The sequence below is a fragment of the Ambystoma mexicanum genome, chromosome 2q (genome assembly GCF_040938575.1).
Source record: "Ambystoma mexicanum isolate Mex_15411 chromosome 2q, UKY_AmexF1_1, whole genome shotgun sequence".
Classification (NCBI taxonomy): Eukaryota; Metazoa; Chordata; class Amphibia; order Caudata; family Ambystomatidae; genus Ambystoma; species Ambystoma mexicanum.
This window is the reverse complement of record NC_090924.1, coordinates 1,392,408,306-1,392,430,909: the sequence shown is the minus strand read 5'-3', so window position 1 is coordinate 1,392,430,909 and position 22,604 is coordinate 1,392,408,306. Positions and strand designations below refer to the sequence as shown.

The window sequence follows — 22,604 nt, the reverse complement described above, 5'->3', positions numbered from 1 at the left end:
AGGTTAATTCAGACACAGCCCTACATCTACGCCAGGCAAATGCGGATGCATTACTAGCTTCTGTAGATCGAAGGCTATGGAGACAAATCTGTGATTTGGCCCAATATCTGCCTGTTGATAAACAAGCAGCTTTTAAATCTTGCTTGTCTGGAGCCCGACCAGTTGTCCAAGATTTGTTAGAATCTTCCTTTGAGCAGATAGAGCTAGCAGGGGCATGTGCAGCTCTGTATGGATGCAAGCCACTAAGAACACAAGTCATGTACAAGATCGAATATTGGACCTTCCGTTAGAAGGGAATGACCTTTTTCCATTCATCTACTGACGATGAATTAACGAAAAAGAGAACTAGCACGCAGGCTGCTAAATCTTTGACCATACTAACTAAGCCAACTTCATAAAAGTTTTCACAAAACCAACCCAGATCTGTCTCCATGGACAAGCCCACTATGGAGATTGAAAGGATTTCAAGAAAGGAGAGCTTAGGCAGCCAGATAGATCAGACTACCCCCTAACTGCTTATACTCGACCCCCCCCCCACCCAAAACCACTTGCATCCCTCTCTGAATCTAAGGAACAATATCCTCTGGTTCCACAAATCCCCAGTGTGGGTGGGGTGTGGGGGCAGTTTTGTCTTGGCACAAGAAGCAGTGGTGCCATGGTTAATTTCAGTGATTTTAAACAGGCTTTGCCTAGCAATTCCCTCTCTTCCCCCATCGTGACAACCATCACACTAGATAGGCTCACCAACACTTTTCAGGGAATTGGAGACCTTGATGGAGTCCTGAGCGGTGGAGGCTGTTCCATTGGTCGACAATGGCAAAGTATTCTGTTTGAGAATCTTCAATTCCCGAGAATAACCAGGCTGGCGCCTGGGAGTAGTGTTGGACTGATCATACTTCAACCCATCTTTACCCTTCGAAAGATTAAAGATGGTGACACCTGCCCAGATTGCAGAGGCTCTCTGTGCGCCAAAAGTCTTCACAAAAATATAACAAATGCAATAGTCAGCTTATTGAGGCACAGGGGTCCCCATGTCTACCCCCATTTAGACTGGCTGATCGGAGGAAGGTCTCCATAGGAAGAGACCAACTGTCCAGACTCTGATGAAATCTTTTTTGGGTTTGAGGTTTTCAGTCAACATGAAGTCAGAATTGAGCCCTACTCAAAAGATTCATAGGTTTCCAGTGGGACACAAATCGGTGCAGAATTTGCTCGACATCAGGCAGGCGGATAGAAATCCTGGCAGCAGAGACACTTATTTTTAAATCCAGAAACTGCACATCTGTGTGATGGTACCAACACCTGCTGGGGCTACTGGCTACTTGTATTCTCACAGTACCTCTTATAAATAGTCAAGATGAGAAGGATGCAGCTTCCTGTGATCAGGAGATAGGTTCTTAATCAGACAACATATCGATCCCAATGTCACTGAAAGAGGATCTTCTCTGGTGGAGAGCAGTCTGATGACCAGTGCTCCATTACACCTGATTCCTTACTCCATAGTAATGACAACAGAATCCTGGGAGCTACATTGGGAGTATGTACACCTCAGTCTTTGGGCTACCATCGACAGAGAGGGGACATAAGTTACCTCCAAATAAGCGATATTTCTTTCATTGAAAACATTCCTCCCCTACTGCAAAGGAGGGTACTACTAATCTTAACTGACATTTCGACTCCAATGTTCTATGTCACTCAGCAAGGTGGGATCAGATCCTCGACCCCTTGCATGTTGGCCATCCAGATTTGGGAGTGGGCAAAAGAACAATAGTTCGGTCTTCGAGCAGCTCCTGTACCGGATAGGATAATATGGAAGTGAACTGACTCAACAGACTCTGAGAGCGCTTATACAAATGGGAGATATCTCCGGGGTTTCTTCAAGAATTGTTCAGGCTGGGGGGCCATGCCAAATGCAAATAATCCACCTCATGAAAGGGCCAGGGAGAGAATTCAGTAGGGGATGCATTCCCAGTAGACTGATAGGAAAAGAATTGTTATGCCTTGCCACCAGCAACACTGGTATAGAGTACTGATAAAGTTCAGAATGTCCAAGAATTACAAATTGATATTAATAGCCCCATTATGGCCCTCCATAGTATGATATTCAGATCGAACCCTGATAGCATGCCAGGTCCGCTGAAACTAGAGACATCCAAGACATTGGCATCTCAAAAGGAGCGCTCCTTGTTCCACCCAAACCTGAAGCAGTGTCGCTAGCAACTTGGCTCCTGAGAAATTAACATGGATCCACCTTGAACTCTCAGACTAACTGAATGTAATTCAGAAAGCATGATAGGATTCCACTAGATTTCAATGTAAGAGTAACTGGACAAGAGTTTACTTCTGGTCACAACAGAACGGAATTGACCCTTTGACTTGCTCTCTGGATGATTCAGCTTATTTAGGCCAATAAGGTGTGCAGGTAGAGATGCCTGCAGAACTTATTTAGCAGCCATTGGAACATACAGAAATTCAGACTATATTTTTTCCCCCTCTGCAAATCCTGCAGTCCAGTCATTTGGAAGGATTGTCAAGGGTCTTTCCACTGTCAGAAGACCCCTGCGCTACATGGAATATGAATATTGGTGCTTGCAGCACTAGTGCATAAACCTTTTGAGCCGATGGCCTCAGTGGATATCAAGATAGTGACATTAAAGTCTGTCTTATTGTGGGCTATAAGGTCGGCACGAAGAATTGGTGAAATTCAAGCTCTGGCGGCATCAGCACCCTATACAACATATCACAGAGATACTGTAGTTTTACGCATCCATAATTTTTACCAAAGAGTTTCACATCAATTAGGGAATAGTACTACTCCCATTCTTTCCTAATCGAAAATCACAACCAGAAAGACTTGCATTGTTGGGATCTTAGATGAGCGTTAAAATTCTCCTTAAGCAGGACAAAAGAATTCAGTTCTTCCGAAGCTCTGATCTTTTGAGTGGAAAAACTCTGATGAAGCATCCATCGCTAGATGGATGATTGCTTGCATCTCAGAAGCATATAACGTGCAGTGTAAACTCTACCGGAAAGTATTAGTACACATTTAGTGAGAGCAAAAGTAACAGTATTCGTTTTTTAGTGCCACATCTCATGGGAAGTTATCATCAAGGCGGCCATATAGGCTACACCGTTTGCTTTCTGTTGACATTTTTATTTGAACATTCGGTTCAAGAGAGCATGCAGCGTTTTGCTAAGCAGTACTTAGAAATGTTTTCCTTTTAGATAGTTGGGTTGTTGATTACCACCCTAGAGTATCTGTTTGTTGTAATCACCCATACAATATGAAGGAAAGGGGACGGGACATAAGTAAGAAAATGTTTCTCACCATAGTCCCCTTTCCTGCATACACCACACCATCTTCCCCTTCATATAAAGTGTAGTAAGGACTGTCGTCCCCTATGCGCTTATAAGGGGAGATCAAGGGTTCTCCTGAGGGCAAGGCAAGTGTGCGCTGTCACACCTGCTGCCGTGTCTATGCATGCCCAGATTAAAATTAATGGGCAAGTCCATTTTGCACGCCTGTACATTATGGAGGAAAGGGGACTAGGGAATACAGTAGTCCCTATGGCGAGTAGCCTTTTGTGTTGGAATATGTGACTCGACAACCGTCTTTAGTATTCTGGAAGATAATCTGCATTTGTACAACTCAGAAGCTACCACCGTTGATTGATATGTGATGGCAGCATAGTGGATCTCGCTCAAAAAACTCAAATAAAATCATATCTGGCGCCATCTTTCTACACAATTTCACACCAAAAAACATTAAAATCCATATAACAAAGACAATCTGTTCATAGCCTTTGAGTAAAGCATTTAGTGAGATGCCTCGCATTTCATAGACCCATCTCACAGGAAATATTTTTAAGGAAAAATACATTTGACATTCCAAATATGCCTCAACCATGGTCCGTCTGCAAAGATATAATCTAAACCGATCACATGGTAGGAGCTTGGTATTTCCAGACCCAGCTTCAAAGAGTTGAAATGCACTTGGTGTCACTTCTTCACATCAACTAGGTAACAATGTCCAAGAGATGCCGAGTTAATGGAAGAACTGACAAGGGGGGGTGGGGCCCCGAGATATGTTTACGTGACTCGTGATGTTAGCACATGGTTTCATAATTCTAGTAAATTACTCATTTTGATTTGTCAGCAGAATTAAATGTGAAAATCATTTTTGTCTCCACTCCAACTATGATTTGTAATTGAGTCCTGTAACCATAAGATTTTATTCTACAAAATGAGCCTAATGTCGACATTTTATTTATTAATTATATTTATGAATAAATCTCATTTCATGGCATAAATGCCACATTTGTGAGGACCAGGTGATCTCGGAAATCAGTATTGTGTCGCTGTTAGTGTCTATAGTTGGATATGGAAGAAATGACTGAACTTATTCTCTATCAAGTGCATTCTCTGAGTGTCTGGCTGTTATGCAAGCCAATGGAAAGACGTGACCGATTTTAAAAAGTGCAATGGTACAAAGACATATTGTGGGAATGACACTTGTAGAAACAAACGGGGAATAAGGAGGTAGGATTTTGAAGGCTGCAGAGAAGGGGAGCCCTTTTTCGAAATGGACGAGTACTGATATTGGATAATACCTGGAGATGAAAGGCTCCTTGTCCATTAGGAAGCCTGAGGCATATTTACCTGAGGAAGATCTGGTTTCCCAGAGGACGACGAGAGAGACCAGAAGGGCCCTGACTGGGAATTCTCTGGGAACACTTGCTGGTTGTGTGTTTTTATAAATTGTTCAAAAGGGAGAATGTACAATTCCTCAATGTAATTGTAAATAGGTCCTCTTGACCCCTTTATCTGCTAATTCCCAGGAGTGCATGGACTGGGTCAACTAAGGGGAGCTATAATGCATGAGCATGTAAAGTTGGAACTACACTTTGCTATCTCCCTGGATTCAAAAGCAAGACAGATTTGTTTTACATGGGGAAGCTCTAGCATTCTGTGCATGTAAAGCCCAGCTCTTTGTAAATCCAAAGTGAATCATATGAAATCCTGCAGGCTTTCACTGGGGTAATCTGACACTGAATTTGTGGAAGGATGCACATTTTCAGATCTCCATAATTTTAGTGATTATTCGGGACCTGTGAAAAAATAGATATTTAAATAGATGTTTGGGAATGAAAGGGAGCGTTAGCCATGTAACTTCTATTTCCATTAAAAATTACATTAAAGGAGCTGTTCTCTCAGGAATTGTATTGGCCCAATGAATAAGGCATGTTTTTTGAGCATATAAATATTGATCGATCCCAATTCTTTTTTTCTAATGCATCTCAATTTACATTCATACATTTTAGACATGCAAACCCCATCGGTCTAAAACTGCCATCTTGTGAGGGTCTAATCTGTTGATAATTTGCCCTAAGTTCAAGTGCCATGGCGGCAGTAAATCATAACACTCGCCCCTCAAGCTGACAACAGCCGAAGCCAACTTTACGCTTGCACCCCTTTTCACCACGCCAGTGCACGTCTCATCCGAACACTGTCTGTGCGCAATCTATTGACGTGCCTCCATGGAAATACCAAGAAGCCTCTTTACCCTATAAATATCAACAAACCCTTTCTAATCGGACAACATTGGAGTTTCTGCTGCCTATGTCCATCTATTTCATTCAGGGCCTGCATCATTTCCTTTTGGTCTGTTCAGCAACCAAAGAAGGTACTTGCACTAGCTGTAATGAATTTTCTCTACAAGCGCTTTCACTTTTAATAATTATTCCATAATTGATAAATGTTTTTGTTAAACCAGATTTAAATTGTATATTTTTTTTGTGTACTAATGAGAACTATTCCTGTTGTCTTTGATCTACGGGTTTTTACAACACGTTTTTCTTCTCATTTTCTTATACATGCCATTTTAAAATGAAACTTAAATTTATTTTTTTATCCAAATTACTAGGTATTTGTTTTTCTCCCAGAGTTGATTTTCTACTTCAATCCTCAGTAATTATGACATCAATTCAACCATAGCTTTGAGCCTGAAGTGAAAAAATGCATGCGAGAGTCGTCAAAGATGGTGAATCGTGTGGCAGTCGGGACAACCACTCACAGGATCCTGATAATCGTTGCATGTAAGACGTTTTGACTTTGTGTACGTGCCAATCATGTGAGGTAATGCCAACTTTGGTGGAGAACAGTTGTTGCTGAGAAAACTTTGGCTGCTTAGCCTACGAAGAATCTCCACCACTAGGGGTGACCCAGCTGCAAGACTTAAGAGCAGCATGCCTTTATTTGCCAATTGCGAATAGGATTATAGGCTGGACGTTCTTAGGAAATATTGGTATAGATCGATTTTTCACTTTATTAAATGTTTTAATTTACACATGTCTATAAATGTTGGACTTTGAGCTTGAATATATACATAATTTTGTTTGTGTAACCATAATTTGTGGTTACATAAAGTTCACTGCAATGTGAGCCTTTGTTAAAAGTTAATAGTATCTGTACTTCGGTTATTTTTCAAATGCATTGATTAAAATGTCTCTCATTATGTAGACCACACTGATTGAAACCCAGACCATTACCTCTGAATAAACGACACACTTCCAATAGCCAAACGGTGAGCCCTACTGACATGCACAAAAACCAGTATATAGTTTTTTAGAAATAATATATATTTTCTATTGACCATTGTTATGAATTGAATAAAGGATCAAGCTTCATAATCGACAAGTCTGTAATCAACAGAAAGCTCACTTCCGTTTTCAAGTCATATTTCTTCTACTCTAAATTGGTCTGCAAGTATACTATAGATGTCTATGGTCAAGTTCAACTTTTAACAAATTGATAATTCATCTGACAATATTTTGAATGTAGAATCTTATGACCGTATTTATTTTTTAATTGAATTTATAGTGCTATACTTCTTTTCAAACTTACTATTCTTCAATTGCGACCGTTAAGGCGCAGGACATATGACACGTGGTAATTTATTGAATGATATTAATTTAAATTGGAATTATTTTGTTCAAAATAAGAATGTACGCGAAATTAGTTACCTTTGATTTTCAAAAAAATATGAATGCATGCAATCGTCAATGTAGTAATTACATGTAACCTTGACAGTAATCCATTCCTAAAAGTATGATTGTAGATCAATTATGCTCTAAATGTGTACATTTCAAAATCATTAATAGTTTAAAAGCTATTGTTGAGATACTCATTATAAAAATAAAGTTTAAATTATAAAAGTTTTTTTCAATATCTTACATTTTCTTTGCATCATATTTTTACCGAACTTTGTCAGACTTACAAAGTCACTTATCAAGATGCAATTGTAGTTACCAAACAAGTTAGTATTACATTGGCTAATTATTAGCCAATGTTTATTGGATGTGCTTTTATGTACAAGGAGTCTACTGCTGCTGAAGCGGTCAAGATCAGACACAAGGACCACAGGTATACAAATAATAGTGATACTTTATCATCCAGTTGTAATGTTCTGTTCATTGTGTAAAGTGTTTATCAAAGTTAAATAGTGTATTTGTTTCTTGGCACTGAAGATATTTATGGTGGTTTATAACTTATTGTGAATGTTGTGTTACAGATGGGGCATGAACTAGGCGCATCAAGATTGATTTATGAATACGCACTCGGAAAACCAGGGTAAATACGATGAATTTTTTTCAAAGTGGTTAATTGGAAATGTGTTCGTTGGTATTAGATTGTAAGGTTGATATTCATATGTTAAGTAAGTGTGAAAGAAATAATGCTTGTTTGTTTGATCTATTAAAGGCCTAGGAAATACAGCAAGACTCGGACCACAACATTAACATAAGATCACTTGCCAAACGGATGTCACTTGGGAGCAACCAATGTTTGAGATTGCGATTTGTGCGTCCCTCAGATCAGAATCAGGATGCCTATGTGCAGTGGCCGCAATTTGAACATCACCAGTGAGCCATGAACCATAACGATGGATCATTCTTACAGCACACAATGTCCAGCAGAACTGACAGAAAACACAAAAAATGCTTCATTAGTTGCCGATCACCTCACCCAATCCACGCCTTCAAAACTATTTCTATCAAAGAAAGACACTCTTCTCTGCTTCACTAATACATTCAGAAAATCTAGAAATATCAGACTGAGATCACTGAGGCCTCTAAGGAATTCATTGACAGCGATGTGCATGTCCCTGACTACACCATGGGTACTGCAGAGGATTTATCCACCACCATATAATCAGAAACCACTAGATTGCACGACTATTTGGGAACCAGAATACATGGTTTTTGACAGCTGCCTGATCCAGATTATAAAAATGGTAAAATGTAACTATGGGAAACGTGAGAGGATTTGTGGGGAGCAATTGATGAAGTTTAAGTCAAAGGTACCAACATGAAGATCAAGGGGAGCTGTGTCCACAAGCATTCAACATTTTCGTGGTCTGCACAACCTATTCTTGGAAAGGTACCAGCTGGAAATGTACTTTGTTCTACTGTTCTGTTATCACTGTATCAACGTTTAGTTAGATCTCACATTTCTGTAAATAGTTAGGCCTTGCGTTCATTTCTAAAACTTCATACTACAAATATCAAGCAGTTCTTGTTCCCCTCTATTGGTTAGGCCCAGAATCTCAAGCAGATAGCCATATACAATGCTCTTGCAGGCCAAAAGGTTCAGACCTGCTGGTGATGGACAGTGCAACAATCCTAGATTTTCGGCAAAGTACTGCTACTGCGCTTACCACTTCCAGTACATACACACAAAAAATAGTGAGTTCTGTTGTGGTGCAAGTGTTATAGTGTACATCCTCTGTTATCATGGAGAAATATGGTTTAATTAAATCCATTGATCTTCTGCAACAATGGAATTGCAAATGGAATTGATAGCCACGTACCGGCACGTTGGAATAGCAAAGGTCTTGCGAGAGGAGTTAGTGCACGTAAAGCATCAATTCGATGTATGGCACGTCGCCAAACAAATATACCCAAAAAGTGCTGCTGGTTATAAACGGGGGTCCGAAGAATTTTGTAAATGGTCACAGTCCATCAGCAACCATATATGGTTGTGGTTAAAAACTTGAGCATTCAGTCCAGATTCTGGTTGGAAAGTGGCGTTCAATGCTCAATAATATTTCAGACATACACTCGTGAGAGGATAACGCACATTTTCTCGAGTGTGTACATGGAGTAAAGAGTATGATGTTAAGAAAAAGTGGTTGGTGCACGGTTCCCTTCCTCACATAAACTTCAAAGGGTTGTGTGTGACAAAATGCTGATCAAAGATTTGAAGGGCCTAACTGATTTTCGCCACACAGGATTTGGTTTAACATAATATGTGCCTAAAGTACATGCCTAAAAGGTTGCATTTCAGCGTAGATGGTATGGAGGCCAGAACAAGGCTGGCTGTATTTGTGCATAATGAGAGCGTTGGTAGGGAACAAGCTAGAGCAGGAGGTACTTTTGGTATGCTTCGTAGCACTTGCAAAAAGAAAAAAATAATGGGTGGCTAAGCCGTTATTAAAGCAGATGCATTTGACTTTGTGAAAGATCTGACTTTGACTGTGCTGGCCATGTTGTTTGCAGGGGGCGGTCTATTCCAAATAGCACTGGTAATGTGGTTCATCCTCCAAAACGTGAAATTGTTGAAAATGTCACTCCATCCTTTCAGTCTAACAAGGTATTGAAACACACTTCCTCCCCTCTTCTTCAGTACCTCTGACAGCAACTGCTTCCCCTTGTCTGTATATCATGATCTCCCTCAATATGTATGAGCTTTCTATATTCAGCCGTCTTTTCCTTGATCTCTATATCTCACTGTATCATCTCTAACCATGCCGACCTGTCTTTGCATTTCGATGAATAGTTAATCTATCTCCAGCCTGCTCTGTCTCCATCTCTAGCAATCTTTCCATAAGTATATGAATCTCTCCATCTACCTCTATCCATCTCTGGCTCTGCGGCATTATGTATCTATACTTCACCCTCAATCCCTCTATCCACATTCATCTCTGTATGTCAACATGCATATTTATATTAATCTATCTTTTTACTTCACAGTATATATATCCATCTCGCTCTGTTTATGATTGTCTCTGTTCCGCACTCTCTCTCCCGCACTCTCTCCCCATCTCATATCTACCTATCCATCTGTCTAGATCTACCTATCCATGTCTTTATATCCATGTCCGTATGTGTTTCTCTTTCCAGATCTCTCTATACATATTATTCTATGTATCTTTGTGTGTATATGAGTCTATATATCCATCTGTCTATATACCTTTATGCCTCTTAAGGTATGAATTTCTCAATGGCACTCTATCCATCTCTCCCTGCAAATGTAACTGTATGTATCTATCGTCCTAAATATCAATCTATCCATTCATCTCTCTATATCCCTCGATCTCTATCTGTCTACATCTTTCTATATCCATCTCTCTAGATCTATGCACTTTTTTGTAACTGTTACCAATCGTCTCCTAGACATGTCGCCCGCACCCTCTGTATGTCTGTCTCTCTGTCAGAAGTATTGTCTCTGATTGGATCGATCTGTGTTTGTAACTCTGTAACCCGTGCTCTCAAAGATTGTTGCACAGACAAACTTCATAGCACAACGATTGACATGACTCTAGCATTTGTGCTCTGTATCAATCGGGTCCAGCTTATGAAGACAAATTGTTGCCCAGTTAGTAACTTTACATTCCTCCCACCTCCTCTCCACCACCCACATTAATTCTAACCACTCTCATCCTCTCATTGTCTGTCACAATGTAAAAGTGTTTTGCATTTGTAGATCAAGATGACACAAGATTTTAATTCAATAACATTAGAAATTATATTTAATTCTTGTTAGTTAGGGACACTGTTTTACTTGGGTTGAAAACAAGTTAGTCGTTCATTTTATCCAAATAAATTTAACTGTGAAAACCAGTACTAATCTCTTTGCAATATAAATGGCAGACCAGAAATCACACAAGAACAGTCTTCCGTCACTTTATGTAGTCTTTTTTTTGCTTCATTAATAATTTAACATGGTTTGAAAAAGAATATGTATATTAACAGTAATGTTTGAACTAAATATGTTCTGGTGAAGAGGACAAATATGGTCTTATTTTTTATGTCGAGCTCTAAATAGAAATAGGAACATATTTTTTATTTCTGTGGTAAAGGGAAAACTGAAAGTCAAGGGGACTTTGGAATTTTGAACACTGAAAGAAGAGGCTCATTGCGAGTTGTCCCACAATTTGCCATAGTAAAAATTCCAAGGATAACATTTAAGAACAAAGCAGAAGAAAATATAACATGATGTTGAAAGAAACCCAATGGACAAAATTCAAATTTCTATTCAGAATAGCTGCCGAAAGAGAACGGCCTGCATTTTACATTGCGAGAATGGAAACACAGCAATTAATGCAGCATGTTTTCGGTATTCTAATATGTAAATGTGTGCTTGACGCAAAACTATGTTCTAAATTTATATTCAACTGGACGCAAAGACAGCATATTTCTTAAGTTCAAATATAATGTATGCATAAAAAGGTTTTTTTTCAAATATAGTTAATAGTGCAATTTGTTTTGACAATGCGTACTAAAATATATTTTTTCTTTCTTAAAGCACATAGTTACGACCTAAAAGTGTCATGGTCACCATCTGCCTGTGAATGGGTTCTTCACCCAAAACTGAAGCATCACCATCACGAACAGAAACGTGGTCTCGATATTCTGGGACGATGGTGTCGCTCCTGTTTACCCATTTGCGGTGCCCGTCATTCGAACAACGTGGCCGCATTTCATCAATTAACATGCAGAGACCAATGTTTTATTTCGGATATGTAACAAATAATTTGTTCTCCTAAACGGAACACTGTGTTTCGAGAGAAAATAGATCATGGAACTGCATTAAATTGTAGTTTCCTCCACAGTGCTTTCACTTGCACAATTCAAGTAGAGGGATCAAAACATCGAACAATGGAATCTGAAAGATTGCATGGAATGTGACAGTCGACCTAAACATTACTGTGGCTTGGAGTAAACCATCTGTTCTTCCATTGATTAAGTGCGACAAATGTTGTAATGGCTCAGTTCAATGTATTCAACTGTTGAAGTTGCATTCAGAAATAGAACGACTTTATACATTCCCGACTGAGTAATTATTGTAAAGTGCAAGTTCTTTTTGTGACAAGCAGGTAAAAATGTACTGTGTGCGCGCGCATCTTCCGCGTTTTGCATTGGGTAACGTGATGGCGTAGTTGCTGACCGCGAACCTTTAGCTGCGCCGCACACTGTCCTGACATGGTGCCTGACATATCAGTTTGACCTGCTGACGTCAGCTTGAGGGGGGTGTTATGATTTACTGTCACCATGCTGATTGATCAATGGATGAGATGGCGGTTTCCGAACTATGCTTTTTGAATATTTAAATGTCAGGAGATTGAAGGTAAGATGCATTGGAAAATAAATTATGGTTGATATATGCTCAAAAATACATGCCCTATCATTTGGGCCAATAACATTCCTGCGAGAACGTCTTCTCCTTTAACTCTTCACTAACATATCACAATAAGGTGGAGGACCCTTATCTGTTATCTCCTTGGTGCCTCTGTACATGAGAGCTGAAAGGATGACAGAAAGATGGGTCGCAGGAAGCGGAAGCTGAAAGTTCAGTTCTTAACTTTGCCTTAATGAGCACTCTTGGCAGGCCTTTCTTATAGGATTCATTGTGTCGTGAAAGGTATGACTGCTGTGTTTTGGTGAGGGGAAATTTTCGATTGGAATTTGTGAAGGCCAGTCCTGTTTGATTTCTGTTTTATCAGCCTTCGCGATTTGGATTATTTGAAGATGTAATAGATTGTGTTTGAGCACCTTTGTCTGCCAAACCTCAGAGTGGTGCATGAGGCCCATTTGCTGGTGGGTGATTTCCTGACAAAGTTCCCTGAGGTCTCTGCTCTAGAAGTATTGCATTTTTGGAGTCTGTATTTTCGCAGGAGGGGTTTCCCAGGAGAATTATCACTGACAATGGGCCACAACGTATTTCTAAAGATATGGAGGAATTCCTTCAGGGTAATGGAATAGAGCGCACCACCACATCTCTATATCACATATATAGCCTACATTCAACTTCAAGATCATGTCGAAAAGCATAATATCTTAGGCACTCGTCAATTGGGCTACAGGACCCATCATGGCACTGACACTGCCATGCTTGACCTGAAGTCCACTCTAGCTAGCATAGCAGACAAAAACAAAACCGCTCTGCTAATGCTACTAGACCTCTCTGCAGCCTTTGATCTTGTTGATCACACCTTACTAGTGACAAGGCTCAGAGAGGTCGCAAATTGCTCCACACAGGCATCCAAATGGATTGCCTCCTTCTTGGGACAAGCATGGTAAGGGTCTGTGTTAGCAACAACCACTCCATGCCGATTTCTCAAACTTGCGGTGTTCCACAAGGCTCTTGTCTGCCGCCTTTACTCTTCAACGTGTATATCCGACAAGTACTAGATCTTCTGAACAGCCTGGGTGTCCAGTATACAAACTACGCTGATGACACTCAGGTTGTCATTCAGCTCAGTGGCCAATACAAGAATGATGTCAATACTCTTAACAACATCTACAGAGCTATCCAGAATTGGATGGACTGTAACTCTCTGGCTCTCAACAATAATAAAACCGAGTTGATGATTGTCGCTACGAATAATACTTGGAGTAAGCTTACTTCAGACCACTCCAATTTCCTGATTGCAGACAATGTCATAACTGTTCTAAAGAAAGTGAAAACACTGGGTGTCATTCTGTATGACCAACTCTCCATGAAGCCTCATGTTTCAAATAGCCGGTCATGCTGTGGACTCATCAACAAACAAATACAATATATTCGACCTTTTATCACTACTGATAACTGTGCTCTTCTGTCCACAGCATTGATAAACTTCAGACTAGACTACTGTAACAGCCTGTTGACCGGCACCACTTCTGCAAACAAACAAGCTCTTCAAATCACACAAAATAATGCTGTGCACACTATCTTCAAACAATCGCGTCGCACCCGCATCGCATTCTTCAGGAAAAAGCTACATTGGCTTCCTTTAAAACAGAGAATAATGCACAAGATGCTCACACTAGCGCACAAATGAGTGACTCTTAACAAGTCCCACATACCTTTCAGAGCGCATTAAGATAAAACCGAAGAACAGAAATCTCCGCTCTACTTCAGCTACTGTGCTTATTCGGCCTAGATCCAAACTTACCAGGTTTGGAGACACTAGTTTTGACTGTCAGGCCCCCATGCTTTGGAACTTATTACCAGCTGCCATACATCAGATTCAGAACTACTCTTTTCAAAAAGGCTGTAAAAACCCCACCTTTTCAACCTTGACTAAGAACTTCCGATCTCTACTCTTTCTACAGGTTCATGTTGGTTCGTCTTGTCTCTGTTCTCTGTGCGCCATGAGGCCTACGGGCATGTTGGCGTGTTACAAAAATTAAAATAAATAAATAAAAGCAATGTGTTGATCATGAATGCCATTCACACAGACATAGGTGGTGAATGGATCTTGGCCAGTACAGGTTGACTGCTCATGCTTCTACAGGGCTCTAACCATTTGAGGTAGCACAAGCCTAATACCAGGTTGCATTCAGGCTGCATTAGAATATCTGCAGTCAAAGATGTAGATTTTCAGAGTACATCAATGTTTATATAATGAGGGTTGCAATCCCAAGTATATGAATGAACGTTTGAACTCTGTACATAAGAAGAGAATGAGTCTGGGAAGTGAATTAGAGTTATGGTTACCCGGGGGTGTCCACAGGGGTTATTCCAGATTTTTGGACAGGAGGGTAGTTCAGCTGACCTGGGGTGGTGCTATCTGGAACACAGGGGCGATGTCCAGTCCAGTGAATCACATGGCCTACCTCTCGAAGGCCGATGTCACCATATCGGGTAGGTTTGCCATGAGTTTATTCTGAAGACGACTGATCAGATTCCGTACAGTCTGAACGGCAATGGCAAGTCTCTTCGGGGAGCACAGAACAGCTGGGGGATCTGGTAACCCCATCGCCCCTACTTTCCGGAGTAAGGGGAGGCCATGAGTAGGCTAGAGTCCTCATATTCAGTTGGTGGTGCTCACCAGTTGTCTGGGAGGCTGTAACAACAATCTTTATTCCATCATGATGAAACGTGTCTATGGGGTTGTTGTTGGTACTCTTGTTCAAAGGAGGTTAGCCTTACATTTCGGTGCTGGACTGCCCTTGTGGGCAGGACAAAGACTGATATGCAAATGGATATTCCTCCTTTGTGAAAAGTACAGTGAGCTAAAAATGATGGCTGCGGACTATGTGTGTAAAAACCACAGAGCAGGTTATCATGTCATGTTCTTCTTAGAGGGGCACCTGCTACCTTTTTTGCATTTTTGTAACCAACTTGGTGTTGGTCACTCTGTTACCTGGGGAAACCCAGACGTGGACCCCTTGCTCACTGTGCTCAGAGGGGCACAGCGCCACCTTACGGAGGACCAACCAGGCTAAAACACGTGTATGGGGTTGCTGTTGGTAATCTTGTTCAAAGGAGGTTTGCCTTGCATTTCGGTGCTGGACTGCCTTTGCGGGTGGGACAAAGATAGGCAAATGATATTCCTCCTTTGTGAAAAGTACAGTGAGCTAAAAGTGATGGCTGCAGACTCTCACAGTGGGTAAAAACCACAGAACAGATTAGCATGCCATGTTCTTCCGAGAGGGGCGCCTGCTACCTTTTTTGCATCATGACGATTTCCATTCATGGAGACAGCCCAGTCACAACCACCCTGATCCTGCCCCTTCTGCCTTCTTTCTCTAACAGTCAACCGCTCCAGGGCAACAGAACACAGAATGTGGACTTGGTAGGAACTCAATGATGTAACTGGAGAAGTACCGGGTGAAAGTGGGGACAGAGGACAATAGAGGGAGAAACTCACACAAAGGGGAATTGACACAAGATATAACACAGTGGCCGTCCATTGTGTTGATGTGCCGAAGTATATTCGGTGCTAGAACTACTGCAGAAGCTCATCCTGGCTTTTCCTTTTTAAGCTCTGCAATGTTTAAAGCCACCTTGTTGGCACAAAGAGTTCTCGAAAGGTGTTTGGCTTCTGAACTTTGCACCGTAGACTATTAAATAAAAAAAAAGAAATACAATTACAGAAAACTTAAAGTGGATGGCATAGATTGCTCATGGGTCCTAATGCCACACAGGTTCTTTGTGGGAATTAAAGGTATGGCATGGTGTTGCAAATGAATCGTGGATTGAAGCCGCCTCCTCTCTGACCTGATTTAAATTATAATTCCAATGGACTCTCGGATATCTGACCGTCCGCTGTTGGCAGGCTCTCATCTTTTCCAATGAAGTAACAATTTTAGTTGAGTTAATTGTTCTAGTTGAACTGATCATGATTTCGATTTGACTTTTGGTTTGTGGTGATGCGCAATGTCTACTTATGAGGAAGTTCGGGTGGTGTAATGTCGAGATTTTGTTAAGTTTAGAAGTGTATCCAATTTAATTGTTAAATGAAGAAAATAACCTTTTCACTTTATGGCACCCGAATCCCTATACTGTGTATTGAGAAGGTATACTTGGGAGTTTTGGATGGCTGCTTTTTGAGCATTGACAAATCTGCCCCACTCGGGCATTTTTTTCTAACATGTTTCTTGACCTTTTATAAAAGGGAAACGTTTTTGCCGTGTTGGTTAGCTTAAGGATTTGTGCAAGGATGCACCTGTAGGTCTGTTCGTGGTGTCCTTCCTGCTGAACACTCATCCAGCCGGCTGTTCCCCGACTCTTAACCTGGAACAATCAAACACACCTCAATTGGATGAATACTCATGACAATCGGTGTTTAACTCCCCTCTGGTCCCTCTAACTTATCTCCATGATTTCATCACAGCAAGTGTTTTCTGTTCCAGGGTGGGTTTCACATATCCCCAGACGATTTCTTTGCTTTTTAAATACACGTGTGCTGTATATTTGAGACATTGTGAACTTCGTTATATGGCGTCGGGCAGGCACATCTTAAATGTATTTCCATTTAGTTTATCTGGTGACCCCCAGCATTAGGATCTCAATTATAATGAATGAAGAATAAAGCATGAGGTATATTTACAGGTGTGCAAATGCCAGAATGCAAAGGAAAAAACCGATTGGGAACCACCTGTATAACAGCTCCAGCTACAAACACTCCTGTCTTAATAGTGTTTTTGTAATGGGTAAGGGACCACCTCAATTAAAAAGCATGTGTGTATGTTGAATAAACCAAAAACACATACATTAAAAAACATGTATTAGGCTGATCTTTTTGGTTTACCATAGTAAACTTATTTTGGATTACATTAGCTAGCATCGTGGTTGCTAATTAATACGTTTATCTAATACTGAACATCTTACCAAAACGCATTTCATGATTTACACTGTTTCTGTATTCGGAATTATATTGCATGAAAGATTGTTGTCCATGACAAAAAAATGTATATTGCAGCTTTTCAAATTGAGCAAAACCGGGGAAAATAAGTAGTTTGCTTAGTTTAAAGTTTTCGGTTTCATTGTTTCCGATTAAATATAGATATTGAAATGTATCTTTTTGCCACTGATCAAGCATACTTCGGCAGTTTTTGGCACACTAAACTGTACCTAGGAATTAAATGCCAACCTTTACTCCGCTGTCAGAAAACCACACAATCCATCTTCGTTTCATGCAGGACCCAAAGTAACAAAAAGGCCCTACAATTTGCAGAAGCTATGCTTTAAAATGAGCTATTAGCATATAAGCTTACCCGTGTACTTTATTATCCCAATTGGTGCTGGGAAAAGCTAACACAAACTCTCCGACATTTAAGGAAAGGTCACATCCACATTAATATTCTCCTTGAATATCACCCGCGAGACCCGGAGAAACGGATACAACTACTCCAGCCAACCCTTACCATCCCCCACCGCCCTCACAGCCACAACTAGGTCCCACGAGGCTGTGGAACAGACAAGATACCACCAATCACCACACAACCGGGTGTATGGACAATAGCAGCGGCGCTAGTCATGTGGAGGGGGGGAGGAGCATGCAAGGTTATTAAGGGAGCGGGCGGAGGGGACAGCTAGATCCTCAAACGGCCTCGAATGGAAAATCGGGCACGTACCTCCTGAGGCTCAGGGTGTACAAGCATCCCGTCGGGTAAGATTACACGAGCCCAACCGGTTTCAGTCCAGGATAGAGATGACTAACGAATACCATTAACAATTTCCTTCTCTGCATACACCTCTCAAACTCCAAACCAAACACAACCACAAACCTCTAGCGCAGCAAACCGCACGAACTTCACTACACTGCAACAACAAAACAAAAAAACACATAGACTCGCACATCAGCACACGACGACTACCGGCCGCATACACCCCAGGCCCAGCCGACGGAACCACCGGGCTGAGGCTGCCAACAGCACATCACTGCAATCTTGCACTTTTCCAGCCTCCACCCACTAACCCACCATCCCCACCCTCTTTCAGAGCCGCCAGAGCGCCAGGGGACCACTCCGGTGGTGATAGTGCGCGGTACAAATGACCTTTAACATTAACATTAACATTGAATCATCAGTACACACGTTCGGCATCTCAGTGATTTGTTATACGTGTTTTGGACAGAGCATCACTTACAATGCACTTATCACTGCGACCCACCTGTGTTCCTCATGGACACATTTTGATAAGTTGTACAGGTGTGCAACAATCTGCAATGACGACATTTACAAATAAAGACCCTCTAAACACCTTATATGAACCACAGGAACTGTACTGAACTCTAGCACTTGGAGAGGCAGGGGCAGTATAAGACAATTGCAAAGCATCTAGAAGCGGAAAGTAGCGATTACAAAGGCAATAAATATGTTTTGTGTTTTTTGAAGTAAATTTACAATGAGATTAGAGCACAATCCTTTGGGAAGGAGCAAGATCCATTTCTCCAGCATTGGGTCTTTCATAGATTTACATGCTTGAATATTCCCCGTCAGAATGGGAATCCTTGGTATTAAAAAAAAAAAGATATATATATCCATAGGAAAAAGCAATGTACATTGCTATTGAAGCCTGAAAGGCACTCACTTGTTTAGTCCCTCCACCTCGTTTTTTTCTTTTTTTTTTCCCTAACCAATGTGGTGATGGGGCTTAAGCTTCACCCCAGGTAGCCATCTTCTGATTTTTCACTGTAGTATAGTGTATAGGGAATAATCCCCCTCCGCTCTGAGCTTTGTCTTTATAATAGTGTTTTTGAAATATTTCTTCAACTAACCAAGATTTTCCTCTGCTTCACACAGGCTGTGTTTTGCAGTCCAGGATTTTTTAAATTTTTTTAAATCATTGCAGGAAGATCCCATCTTCAAGGACTGCCTCGGGTGCTCCAAAAAGATCGTTTTCATAAGAGACCCTCACCAGCGGTGCGCATATTGTCTTTACCATCATAATATTCAAGGATGTCACATCTGTCAGACTTAAACACAGAAGACCCTACAGGACAGGCGCAGGAGACGTAATTCATCTGGAGCGTAAGTGCCATTCCTCTGAGGTATCTCTTAAAAGCGCTCCTGTCACTTCCCACAGGACCCCTGAGAAGCAAGCTTCAACAGTGGTAAGAGGGACAGCACCACTGCAGAAACAAATAGAAAATGGCAAAAACGAGTTAAAGGCACCTTCTGAAACATCCACAACATCAAAAATTCCAATTTCTTGAGAAAAACAATCAAGATCTGCAGGTCGGACCCACTAGCCCATGACTATTACCAAGGGGCCGTCCACGGACAATTCGTCCATGAGGTCCTCTACGACGGATATATCACGGACTACAGCTCCATTGTACACAGCTAAATTGCTGACAACTAATGCCTTACCCACAAAGGAGCTATCACGGAAACATGAATGGGCGTCATCAACGAAGTAGCCTTTGTCAGAGGGAGAATCCCCTTCCACGGCCAACCCGCTATCTCCAAAGAAATCCTCGTCCACAAGGTGCCCCTCGTCAAAGACTACTACAAAAGGCCCCTCGTCCACGAGTGCATCATCGGCAGCTGGTAAACAGTCGACTGGGGAAAAAGTCTAATGGCTGTTCGTCCACGACTAACACCAGCACCTCCTCCGTCCATGGCACAAAGTGATAAACTCATGCTGTTGGTACCGCAGGGCCTCAGTTTCTAATATTAACCTGTCCTCCATCAAGGAAATGGTAAAACGTCCTGGCATTCTTCAAGAGGAATTCTCTAACCTGGAAGAAGGCCGGCCACAACCGTACCTAAGGAGCACAGCCTTATGTAGCAGTCACCCTTTGAAGACACTTCTGACCCTTTTCAACCCTAGTTCATGCAGTCCCTGAAGAATATCATGGACTAATTTCAAAGGAAAACAGCGCGTTTAGCTACCGCCACCACATGAGGGATCCACCAATCATGGACCACCCAAGAGGCTGAGGAGCAAATCCCCACCTTGGAGACAAACCAGAGCTTCACCGCCAAAGAGACAAAGCAGCATCTACCCACCACGGTCCATTAGGGTGCCATCCCTACTATCTCTTAGGAAATTGTGGTGATCCCTAGAGGCATGTTTCAGAGCCACAGATGCCGGCTGATGAGCCTGAAGAGGAAGAGATTTCACAAGACGCACCCCAGCAGAATACTGATGAATGTCAGGATTACGTCTTGAGAGGCAAAATAGGTGTGGGTCCCTGGCAGCTCTTCTCCGCCAGACATTGCTTCGTTTCATTCAATCATTGCAAAGGTAGCAAAAATGTTCTAACTCGTGTGCAAAGAAGTTGTTTGTGCTGTATGAGCATAGAGACAAGAGAAGGATTGATACGGCCATACCCATTTTGACACCAAGTGTGAAGCCTGGGAGAAGATCCTAACCCCACAGAAGATGCGCCACTGGGCTTGTATGGACACCCAAAACCCGAATCAGTCATCACTCTGGCTGCCAGGAGGAAGCTCACAAACCCGTTTCACCACGAACTGCCCCGTCTGATAAGGAAGGCTGGAAACGTGAAACAATAGGCAGGAAGGTAACCTATTCAGCGTCATTGTCAATCAGATCATCAAATGCCCCCACTATGACGACGAGATTGGGTTTTATGGCATAAGCTGTGTAACTGCATGGATAACCTGCCGGCCGACTTTCAGGATGAGGCATGGGCCATCGTTGGGAACAGGGAAATAACATCTGACCTCAAGATTGACTCGGCAAGTGATGCACCAGAGTCTGGGTTCAGGCAGATGGCCCATGGAGCTGTCCTCGAGACGCCAGGTATGGATAAAAGCTACCAACATGCCTTTCGATGGCCAAGAAATGTTGGCAAAAAGGTTGAGGACCACCGGAAAGGAATCAAGACGGACACTGATACAGCCATGGTCATCAGTTCACTGAGGGATATAAGGTAAGGTGTACTTTTTTGCGCATTTCATGGCGGATCATGGTGGTATCGATCCCACAACTGACCCTATTCCACGCAGCGGTCCGCCTCCGAGCATAAGTCCAATAAATACCAGCAGTCCTCCAGATACACGACTAGATGGGCATGCAAGGGCAGTCAAGGGCCCAATCGTCCAAACAAAATTGACAGAAAGTAGCATCCCCATTGCACCCCAGTGTCATGGCCACTAGTCATGGGGCCAGTCCTTCCTCATCCCCGGGGTCCCAAGGGCGTGTGCAGCTGGGCCGGGGGTGGCCATGGATCAGAACTGTAAGGCACGTGCTACAGGCTCAAAGAAGAGCAAGGTGGGGTTGGTAGGCGGAGCTAATGGGAGGGGCCTGAACCAGCCTATATAAGGCCAGCCCATCCACGTGCCCTTCGCTTCACGTTCTTCTGCTTCCAAGCAGCGTAATGCTCTCCGCTGTACTCACCAGTGCCACTCTGGATGTTCTCGGCCTCATCCTGAAGATTCTTCCGAGAACGCTGCAGTCTTCCGCCCATCTATGTGAGCGTCTTCCCTCCAGCTACTCCATCGCTGCAGACGCGTCTTATCTCCTGACAGCCGCTCCATCTCTGGACGCACATCCTGCCTTTTACCAGCCTCCATCGCTGAGCGCAGCGCACTTCTTACCTGTTGCCAGCCGCTACACCGCTGAGCACTCCAGTCACTACACCGCGGAGTGCACCTCTCACCTGCAACTCGTTGCGCCACATAATACAAGAGACTATATATAAAGACCATCTTACCTGTCATTGTTGGAACTCCTCAGCCTCTAAGGTCTCTGGATTCTGTTCGATCCAGATTCTCTTCTTGCACCTATGGAAATAGAATGAGACATTGCAAGAATTACTTTTAAAACGGAATACAAACACTTTAAATGAACTATAATCATACCAAAGACTTACCTTATATGTGGATTGGTCGCAGCTGGTCTGGATCAACACCCCCACGGACCAGTGAACTAACTTGGTCCATTCCACGCACCCCTGCTAAGGAAAGCAGGGCGGATAGCTGTTCATCACAAAATTACAGAGGCAACAACCAGCTCCAGAGCCGCAGGTCCAATCATGCTCAGAAGGGGAAGGTGATTTTGAGGTGCCAGTTCGAGGGAGTGCTCCAACCACTCCCCAACGCCCCCGCGGAAGCTAGGTGAGCGTAACACCCGGTTGG

At 42.3% G+C, this 22,604-nt stretch overlaps 1 protein-coding gene across 3 annotated transcripts in view; it reads left to right on the top strand.

Moving 5' to 3' along the window:
* RAB5A (RAB5A, member RAS oncogene family) overlaps window positions 1-22,604 on the top strand; it is a 300,874-nt gene that overhangs the window by 201,656 nt on the left and 76,614 nt on the right. Inside the window, exons 5-6 of one of the 3 annotated variants that reach the window (XM_069648880.1) lie at window positions 7,571-7,629; window positions 7,759-12,105. The exons of the other annotated variants lie outside the window; for them this stretch is intronic. Coding sequence (XP_069504981.1) covers window positions 7,571-7,629; window positions 7,759-7,801 — 102 coding nt within the window. The 3' untranslated portion in view covers window positions 7,802-12,105. Of the gene's footprint in view, window positions 1-7,570; window positions 7,630-7,758; window positions 12,106-22,604 lie in introns of those variants that run through there. 3 annotated transcript variants of the gene reach the window in all.